The sequence below is a fragment of the Schistocerca cancellata genome, chromosome 1, assembly GCF_023864275.1.
Source record: "Schistocerca cancellata isolate TAMUIC-IGC-003103 chromosome 1, iqSchCanc2.1, whole genome shotgun sequence".
NCBI lineage: Eukaryota > Metazoa > Arthropoda > Insecta > Orthoptera > Acrididae > Schistocerca > Schistocerca cancellata.
In genome coordinates, this window is record NC_064626.1 from 1,086,778,665 (window position 1) to 1,086,789,604 (window position 10,940).

Consider the following 10,940-nt stretch of genomic DNA (forward strand, 5'->3'; position numbering starts at 1 on the left):
GAATTATTTACTGCTTCCAGTGTCGTCTGCTGAAGAGAATTACAAGCAAGCATAATACGTTCCTGCATGTCCTCTGGTGTTGTTGGAATATTGCGACAGACAACATATTTAATGCATCTGCAAAGAATAAGATCTGGAGGATTTAAATCAGGAAACCTAGCAGGCCAAGTAACTGTTCCTCCTCGACCAATCCATCTGGCAGGATACCTACGTTTCAAAACATGATGTGCACGCAAGGCATTATGTGCTGGACACCCATCGTGTTGATACCACATAAGCATCTGGTTCTTAGCAGCACTTCATCCAAAAGAGGTGGAAGAATTCGTCTGAGGAAGTTGGCATACGCTGTGCCATTTAGACTACCATTGATTAAATAACGACCAACAATTGTAGTATCAAGCATCCCACACCACACGTTAACTCTCTATTGACACTGATGCTCCACCTATCTAAGTCATCGTGAGTTGTCGCTGGAACAATAATGCATGTTCCTTGTATTTACCTGTCCTTTGTTTGAGAAGGAACATTCATCAGTAAATAGAATATTGGAGAAGAAGTTTGGGTTGGCGAGGATTTGCTGCTGTGCCCACTGACAGAATTGTACACGATTCTGGAAATCATTCCGATGCAATTCTTGATGTAGGTGTATATGGTAAGGATGGAACCGGTGATGTGTAAGAATACGTTGTACACTGATTTTAGGAATGCCAATCTCATGTTCAAGCTGTCGTGTGCTCACATGTGGATTCATAGCAACGGAAGTGAGTACAATAACTTTGGCAGCTTCGTCTGTGCGAGTGCTATGATGATTGCATTGTCGTGGGTTGAAATTCCCATTTCCTGAAGCGTCGCAATAAGATGAAAAAATATCTGTCGGGAAGTGGGTCAGGATATCGCTCTCTGTACAGTTCCGCTACCTGCATAGCATTTTGCCGACCTTCAACAACAACAATAAAAGAAACGTTATGTCGATGCTGTTTGTATGAAGGACAGCCTTTACTGCATGCCCACTCTACACAACAGTATTTAAAAGGACTAAACTACTGTACTAAATGTACCCGTATGTAAGAAAACAGTATAGTAATTACTGTTCTGCACCTTACATTCCCCATATACGAGTAGCTTTTCTACCTTCTCTTTGTTGGTGTACATTCTACTCACACAACTCTCCAACTGACGATGGTTGACGGAATGACAGGTGTGCATTCTACTTACGTTTACATTTGTCCTCTGTCAATGTCAGCATGTGGATGTGTTCCATTACCCCGAGTACCAGCACTATGTGCTGGGAGCATCAATGTCAATGTTGTGTTTTGTAATTAATAACATTGTGTTTCAGTGAATGGTACACTTTGATACATTTTTGAATAGGTCTTTAGGAGAGGAAATGAATTACCAAATAAAAACTACAGGGTGCCATTTAAAAAAAAAAGTCATACTGCTGTTCACATCTTTGTAAAAAACAAAGTTGCAACAAAGGCAATCATGCTGATTGATGTTCCCTGATGGCTAAAGAACAGTTGCTTGAAACATTTTGTAATTTGCATCTGGAAAAACAGTTATTTAGGGTGGTCAAGATAAATGGGACACCCTGGATAAGACTAACAAAACAACAGACTTTGTCCAGGTTGGGAATAAGTATTCTTATTTGAAGACTCTGTTTTAAAGTGAAGATGTTTCCAGTGATGACTTTTTGTGTTCTAAATGTTTTGACAGAATAACAACAGTGATTGTATCTGAACAAGGTGAAGCCTCCTATGGTGCAGATGATGCAGATTTTGCATCAATAGAGGAAGAATTAAATACCCCGAATCAGTCAACCACAGAGGTAGGCGTTAGTCCTGTTAAGAAACTGTGGACAGTGAAGATGAGTCATAAGCTCTATGTGTCAAGAAAGTGCAGATAAATTACTAAAGCTAAGGATGAATACACTACAGCAAAACTGACCACACTCTTCAAAATAGAAATTCCATTTTCAGAAGAAAATGAATGAAAGCATTATTGCATCTCTTGCCAGGAATTTTTCACAAATATCAGTTCAGCTGTTGAATATAGTGCATCCTACAGTGAAAAGGTGCAAGTTTTAATTATTATCCCAGAGACATTTTCAAAGAAAACAATTTTGAACCACATTCCATCAGTATCACAGTACATGGTAGACACATCAACAAATGTGAGGTCTGTAAAAGGAGTCTTTGGAAGAACAGATCCTTATTATAGTCATCCTGTAGATCTGTAGATGCAGCTCAATTCAAATAGTGGAGTCAATTCCTCTGGAAAATAAATGGGGCTGTTCTCGCCAGAGTGCCAACAAAAAAGGACACTATAGTTGTAACAGCTGAAGGTCAAAAAGTTGTGAATATGAAGAGGTACATAACTCACAGTACTAAAGAAACTTTTTGCAATTTATAAGAGCAACTATACAACTTCACATATTGGAAGATCAAAATTTTATGCTGTACGACCTAGATGGGTAGTTCCACCCCTCCTAGAGATGTCTGTTTATGTATGTACTATGTAAATTTTGAACTTCGTGTGGTAACTTTGAAGAACTTACTGAAACATGTGACATATGACACCTTGGTTGGGCGTGTGAAGTCATTAGTAGTCTGTGATGTAAAGCAAGAGACTTGTTTGTTTCAAGAATGTGGTGAATGCCCTGGAAAGGGAGGACTGTCTTTACAGAAACTTGGCCTGGAAGGCGTAGCAGATAACTCTTCAGAAATTACATATGCGACATGGGAGGGAAATAAACCAATTAAGATTCATTGATGAACTTGGTAAATGGTCAGTGAAAGCAGTCACACACCAGCATCTGAAGAAATTGCAACAACACATTGCAGAAGTGAAAGGGTGTGTAAGGCTGAGGAATTATGTTTAGTGCTTCACTATGATTTTGCTGAGAACTGGTCTGTAATTCCCCCACAAGAAGTACAAGGGTATCATTGGAGTAATGACCAGGTTCAATTTTTACAGGAGTGACATATTTTCAAAACAAGACCACAAGTGTTGCAGTTATAAGTGATGACACAGGACATGACTCAGCACATGCTTTGCTAGCAATGTGCAAAATTCTTCAACTGCAAACAGGGGCAGAGAAGATCATCATTATTTCTGATGGTGCTCCTAGTCATTTTAAAAACCGTTACCTGCTGTTTGGACTGAGTAAGTTGCTTGTGCCAACTGACTGGGTATACAGTGCTACTGGTCCCGGGAAGAGGCCTTGTGATGGTATAGGAGGCCTGCTGAAGCACCATGCTGCAAAACATAATCTTTCCAGATCAAATACAGCTGCAATTCAGACTGCTGAAGATTTTACGAGAGTCATGAAATCTTACACATCCACAGCCCTCATTCTTTTCTCCAAAGAGGAAATTGAAGAATTCCGTGAGCAGAAAAAAGAAGAATGGTCCAAACAAGCTACTCCTGTGAAAGGAATTCAGAAGACACATTTCTGGACTCAAAGTGATGGGTGAACTCATATTGCATGCACTTTAAAGAGCAAGAAAGAAGAAACTTAGTTTGTTCAGCCAACACCTCAGAACAGCAGGATAATATTCAGATAAACAATCTGAGAAGGGGGATGTTTGTGGTGAGTGTGTATGACTGTGACTGGTGTACTGCAGAGATCACTGACACCAGTTATGAGTTAAACGAAATTGTGGTGAACTTTATGATACCACATGGACCAGCTACTGGATATTGGTTTCCAGCTGAAGGACAGCAACAACACCATCAGTACTGACTTCCTGTTCACAATGTTTCGAAGATTGTTTGTGCTCCAGATGCTATTGGTTCAACAACAAGGCATCACTCTATATCAAAGGACAATACTGAAGCAGTGGAACACATATTTAGTTCACTGAATGCCTAATTTCAGTACAAAACAGAGGGCACAGAAGTTATATAAATTGAAACCTTTAAGTCACTGGATCTTTCACATACATTTTGGAACCATTTAAAATGCTTGAAAAATGAGTCTCTTACTCATCCTTCAAAACTAAAATTATTTTAAATAAGGCTAGGTTTGGATTTTTATGAGCATGTTATGTGATAATGTGGTAATAAAAGTTTTTATGTATGGTAAAAATTTCAGTAGTTTATAAAACCTAAAAGTGGAAGCTTTCCTTTTCAGGGAATGTAGAACTATATGGTAGTAATCAACAGAAAAAAATCAAAATTTTATGGAATGTCATTTTTGAAAAAAAAAATTTTTTTTCCCTAAATCACAAAAAAAGTTCACAATGCTATAGTAAAAGAACTTTGACAGATAAGTCCAAATGCAGGATTTCTTTGTGACCATAAAGCAATTATCTTTCAAATAAAAAACAGCAAACCTAGAACTGTTCCAGAGATACAGCATTTTAAATTTTTTCCCAAAATTCGCATCTTCAAAATGGTATGTGCAATGTCATCTTTGGAGGGCTGTATCTCGGAGCAGAATTTTTTTTGGAGAATACAAAAAAATTTGTCTTCCTTACTTAGTCCTTCATTTTAACGTACGCTAAATTCAGTAAGATCCGACACTATGAAGTTAAGATTTTTTCCTAGCCAGCCTGAATTGATATGGACTATGCCAACTGCTTTTTTTGTTAGGTATGGATATGGCAGTGAAGTTCATGAGTATACCATTATGTTCTGAGATGGGTGATGATATGATGACTGTCACACACTTTCTGCAGATGTTCGTTCTTATTGCTGAATATGTTATTAGGTGTCATGTTTGTGGCAACAACATGAGGTTCACGAGAGTGCAGGAGGCTCAAGTCCAGGATATGTACATGTGGCGTTGTCGGCACGTGTGTGTGTGTGTGTGTGTGTGATAGTACTTATGATGTCATATATTTACAATTGGTCACTTGGGTTTTAATTGGTGTAGTGAATTTGAGGTATTTGGGCTTTTAAGTTGTTGGGGCTTTTTTTGGAGTTGTAGGTGTTGGTTTTTTGGTATCGATAGCTGCGGTTGTGCTATATAGATCAAGGGAAATCTCCGATTCCACTTTTTGGGCTTGTAGGTCTTGATTTTTGGTATCAGCAGCTGCACCTGACCTATATAGGTCAAGAGAAGCGTCAGATTCCTGTGGTTTTGTTGGTGTAGCAGACTGCTATAAATTAATTTTTTTTATATTTTTTGTTTTGGGTGGAGTGGTGTTCTTTTGTTGTTTATTTAGCTTGTCCCCACCCTAAACCTCCAATTTTCCATGGTTGTTCCATTAGTTTCATTTTATTTTTGAAGTGAGACATTATTGCGCCATTCTTATTTGTGTTTGTATTTGTTGGCATGTGTATGTAGTGACATCATTGTCATCACTTTGTGTATGCTGTAAGTAGCCATTTCTGCCACACTGATGATATCATGGGTCAAAGGAGATGGGTGGAATCAGATGCTTCTGTAATGCCCAGTAAGGTACAAAGTGTTTGGTTTTGAATGGGCTGTTTCCAACATATACAGCAGTAGTAATATATGTATTACTCAAGTCCAGAATTGTTTTACAAATTCATACTGGTTTTCATTTTCTAATTAATTAGGGCACTAAAAATTTCCTGTCTCTTCTAGTTCAAATATCCCTCACATCCTTGTCACGTTATCCTACACTAGGAGGTACAATTAACGTTTGTCTGAATAAGTATTAATTTTCAATTGTAGAGTTGTAGCTAGTGGCTGCAGTTAACCCGAAACTGCTTCGTCAGGCATTCTAACATAACAAATCTACACAGTGAAGAATGAAACTAAATACAACATTGAAAAATGGCTTGAGGCACTAGGATTTCTCTGAATTAATGTCCAAAAAGTCAAAACACACAAAAAATGTACAGAATGTAAGGGGGAGGGGGATTGTTGAAATAAGTTATAACAGTAACATTTGAAAACATTGCTGGAAAAGAATAGTGATGTGATAGATAATTACGATGCTTATCAGTCTTGAATGCAAAGACTTATTACAAATTAATAACACATCAAAATGGTAACTGGTTTCTATTTTATCAAAAATCAACTACAGACCAGTCTCATCAGATGGTGAACAGAGACAACAGCTTGAGCATTACTATGTGCTGGAGGACACCATTGGTAACTGTTCTCAAGATGATTTTTGATAAAATCGAAACCAGTTACGATTTTGACACGTGAGTATTAATTTTTAATAAATCCTTGAGATCAAAACTGATTAGGCTAGTACTTTAATTTAATAATTTGTAATAGTTCCCATAGTGGGTTATTGACTACAAGTTTCAGTGCACTTTTACACTGTTTTCAAGAGACTTCATCCCCGCGACTAAAAAATTTCATTTAGCCTATCTTTGCTTACAGGTTGTATCTGCAAAAAAACTGTGTGGATTGCTAACGACCCAAGCAATAAAAAGTTGTATCTCCTTAAGGTGTAGAAAAATCACACACTTATGCTGAAGGTGCTGTAGCCTACCATTTAATCTACAAGTAAACAATGGAGACAATGTGTCATGAAAAATTCACTAATCTCATTTTTTTTTCTTTTTACAGTATTAAACACTTACGGTGCAAAGGGAGTTATGGATTTCCACCATGTTTGACCCTGTGATGTATAGGTAAGCAAAATATCGTTCAATTACTCTGGACTAGTAGAAATTGTTTCCGTGGAACTTAATTTGCTTAAGCAGGCCTACCACTAATGTCGATATACGTTACCCTTTAAATTTATTTATTCTGTTAGAACCTATTAGTACACAGAATGTTCACGCATGTTGAAGGAAAAAAAATCAATATTTCTTCAAACTATACACTTTAACTGGTACTACACTGTATTGCACAAAATGCTTTTTTTCTTTGTAAACGTATTGAAGAAAAAATTATGCATTGTTTTATTTCACTACAAATCATTTCAACGTTACACTAATAAAGAGATGAACTTACCAATATTTGCTGGATAGGAAACCTCATGACATGCTGGATCGAGATTGATCACATAGGGAGGCTTCTTCTTTGCATGTAAATGCAAAGTAAGCCTCTGCACAAGAGTTGATTTTCCTGATCCTGCCATTCCTAGGATAATCAAGCAAACTGGGGTTTTCCGCTGTATGTTCTTTGCGGCATTTTCTTCCGTAGTCCCTTTCATGTCGATTTCGGCAGATGAGCACTGCTGCGAACTTTCTGCTGAGTCCATAGCTTGCATAATTTAAATAATTTGAGGAAAGCACTCAGACAAAAACACGTATTTATATAGTGAAACGTGTGACTACGCCATATCAACAACTAACGCACATCCTCAGTCTTCGTATGACTTCGTTTACACAACAAATAATCCTACTACATCCAACACGTATAAACACGACTCCATAACCAAAACAAACTAGTATAGCGAGAGCACACAGCGATATATCGAAATATCGATACATAGGGATCGGTAATTTCCAAGAATGTTTGCCTCCCGAAGCCGCGGGCTCCAAACGATAGATATCGAACTTGCGATTCTAAATCGATTACGTGACTGTGGTAGCGGGCGTTATGATAAATTATTTGTGAGATCGAGATGCTAGGAAAACCCAAACGATTTATGACGGTAGTGAGTGGGATGTATGGTATTGTTACCGTTTCTTCGGCCGATTACCTCAAGTGGAAGAATCTAATTCCATGCTTATGAAATGTAGAAAATAGTTTGAATTTTTGTCGGAAATGTGACACTCTACCCATATTTTTGCGTGACATTGGCAGAGTTACGGCAAAAAGGGAGTACTTCCCGTAGCATACACATCAAATGGACTTTCTCATGACGATAACGTTGAAGACGAGTACGTCGTTTCCTTTTTAATTACAGCTATTTTAGTAACGCTCTTCCTTTGTTGTTGCTGTAGTGGCCACTATAAGGTTATGGTTAACCATTAATACGCGCTCATCTGGAGATAGATTGGGTCGAAAGTCGAACAAAGGGTAGTGGTTTGAAGGGCAGAGGAAAGAAAGTGCCAAGGCAAGAGCCAAGGGGAAAAAGCTCTGGGTTAGTTGGGTCGGGTAGTAAGAGCAGCAGCAGATTTCTTGCTGCCTGCGACAGGTCATGCAAGGGTAGGTTTTGTTAGTAGTGGATATTATGGATGTCGATACCTTTGACGTTGTGTTGTGCTGTTACTCGGCGGCTGCTGCTGGGTTCCGGTGTTGATCTCTTGGTCAGCGTCAGCAAACTGTAACAGTTTCACCATCGTTTTGTGTCCGATAGGTCATATATCAGATGCACAGTGTGGGGTGACGTTGGTGATTTGTTTGTGCGTCACTGGGCGAGCTCCTCGGTTTCCCTGCTGTAGCCTGTTGGTCAGCTTTAATAGTAGCTGGTATATCCAGTCAACGTTGCTGATATGCGGGGGCTTGCCGACGTTTGTCGCTTGTTGGTATATGGTAGCTTGTCATAGGTGGTTATGTCCTAGCTAGTAGTGTTTTTGGCCGCTTAGGCTTCTACCTATGGTTGTGATCAGAGTTTCCCAGAGTAAGGATGAAAGGATTGTTCGAGTGTCTCGAGTTCCTGTACAGTCGTGTGGCGTTTTTTTGAATGCTTCCTTGAGGGTTTCAAGGAGGTATTCATTGTGAAGATCCACAGTGCGCGTGTAGAGTGGAGCGTTGCTAATGATACATAGCACTTTTTCTGTATCATCTACAGGCGGCGCAGGCGTGTAGGAGCTGCATATCCCCAGACGGGAGCTGCGTACGCCATCAGAGGACTAAGCTGTGTCATGTATATGGACTCGACTCCCTCCTATTCAGTGTGCTTTCTCTGTTGACCATTGGGTAGAGTTTTTTAGCCTCGCGTCCGCTCTGTTGGCAACGTATTCGATGTGGTCCCCCCATGTAAGTTTCCGGTCCAGCCAGACACTGAGATATCTGACTTTCTCTCGGAAACGTATTGGGCGTGTATGTACAGTTATCTGTCTACTGTGTTGATGTTTGCGCATTAGTTTCGGTCTGCATGTAAGCAGAACTGCTTCGCACTTGTCGACGTTTACTTTAATACGCCATCGTTCCAACCAAGACTCGGCAGTTCTGTGTGCCGTCTGTATTCGTGAATTAATGTTCGACGGTTTCCAATCTTGCGCAAGGAGGGCTGCGTCATCCGCGTAGATGGCTAACGTTATGTTTTGTGTTGCTGGGAAGTCGTTAATGTACAGGTTGAACGAGATGGGCCCTAGGGTGCTTCCCTGGGGTACTCCAGCTTGTATACCGTGTTGTGTTGATTGTTTGCTCTGCACGTCAGTGTTGAAACATCTGTTCGTGAGATGTGGGTGTATGAGACGTACGAGTCCGTCTGGAAAACCAGCTTTGCTTAGTTTGCGTGTAAGGCCGTTGTGCCAAAGACGGTCGAAAGCTTTTTCGATGTCCAGGAACACGGCCTCTGTGGCTTTGTTCATGTTGTAGCCGTGTGTTATATGTTCGACTACGCGTTGTTGTTGTTGTGTTGTTGAGTGGTGATTCCTAAAGCCGAATTGCTCCCATCTTAGGGTGTCATTGATGATGCAGAGCGTAGTGATGCGTTTTAATATTAATTACTCATCAATCTTGCTGAGCGAGCACAGCACACTGATGGGCCGGTAAATTTTGTGGGAGGGAGTGGTCTTTCCCTGGCTTCCTGAACATCGGGACCTTGGCCGCCTTCCAAAAGTCAGGGAAGTGTTTGTGTTTTAGGATGGCATTCGTTATGTGTGTAAGGTATTCTACGGCTCTATCCGCGAACTCCTGGAGGACACGGTTTTGAGTGCCATCAGACCCAGGGGCTTTCCTAACGTTGGTATGTTTGATAGCCCATGTAATTTCATTTGTGCTACTGCGTCTAATTTCGTCTCGCGTGGACTGGGCTACAAGACGTGTAACCTCCTGGTCCGTTTCAAGTGTGAATACTGGATCTGAAGGAGCCAGATTCGGCATTAAAGACGCTGCACGTGTTGTGGCCATAAGCTCTGCATTCTCCGACGCAGAGTAAGCTGGGCCGTCTGGTCCTTGTAGAGTGGGAATGTAACGTTGCTCCCCGCTGAAGCGTCTGCCTAGCTACACACGTCAAGATGTGTGGTGTCTAGCCCAGTGAGTTTCTGTCCCCATTGTTCGTTTCTAAATGTTTGTATTTTGTCCCGTATTATACCCTGGAGTCTGTTGACGTACAGTTTATAGAACTGGCGCCTGGTACCCTGCCAGTATCTCCGGAGGGGGTTCCTCGTTGAGATAAGGCCCAGGATCTCCTGGGGCAGGGCCGTCGAGTGTTGTTTTGGTGATGTACGTGGAATGGCGTCAGTCATTGCGTCATGGACGGCAGTAGTAAGAGCCTCCACAGCCTCATCGATTTGTTGAGTGTTGTTAATTTCGTGGGTGTCAGGAATACGACAATCAAGCGCTTCCTTCAACAGTGTCCAATTCGCGCGTTTGTAGTTCAGTATCCTGCATGGTTCTGTGTCCTGCAGTGTTTCTTCCGTATGCAGTATTACAGGCATGTGGTCTGAGTCCAGATCGTTTTCAACCATAAGGTTGAGTGTGCAGGTGATGCCCTTGATGAGGGCTATGTCTAGCACGTCTGGCCTGTATCGGGCCTGTGTAGGCACGTTCGTGGGGACATCCGGCCCAAGTATAATGTAATTTGGTCCTAGTGCGTGTTTTTGTAGTGTCTTGCCGTTGGAGGTTCGTATTCGTGAGTTCCAGTGGCGGTTAGATCTCCAGCGGCGATTACCCGCGGTGCTATTTATTTATTTATTTACACGTCAAGTTCCGTAGGACCAAATTGAGGAACTAATCTCCAACGTCATGGAACGTGTCAGTACATGAAATTACAACATAAAAGTAATAACAGATAAAAATAAATGTTTATTGTTATGTGTCGACAGAAGTGCCGACACAGTGTTATTTTGAAGGGGCCGAATAGGCACGCTATAAGCTCACCCAGAATATCGTGAAGTCTGAAACAGGATGCTCAATGAATGCTAATAAGAAAAGTACGTTGCTT

The 10,940-nt window shown here is 40.7% G+C and overlaps 1 protein-coding gene across 1 annotated transcript in view; it reads right to left on the minus strand.

Moving 5' to 3' along the window:
* The window catches only part of LOC126163008 (GPN-loop GTPase 1), a 58,990-nt gene extending 51,656 nt beyond the window's left edge, over positions 1–7,334 (minus strand). Inside the window, exon 1 of the mRNA XM_049919873.1 lies at positions 6,890–7,334. Within this exon, the coding sequence (XP_049775830.1) occupies positions 6,890–7,148 (259 nt within the window). The 5' untranslated portion in view covers positions 7,149–7,334. The remainder of the gene's footprint in view (positions 1–6,889) is intronic.
* Between the last annotated feature and the right edge of the window lie 3,606 nt (positions 7,335–10,940).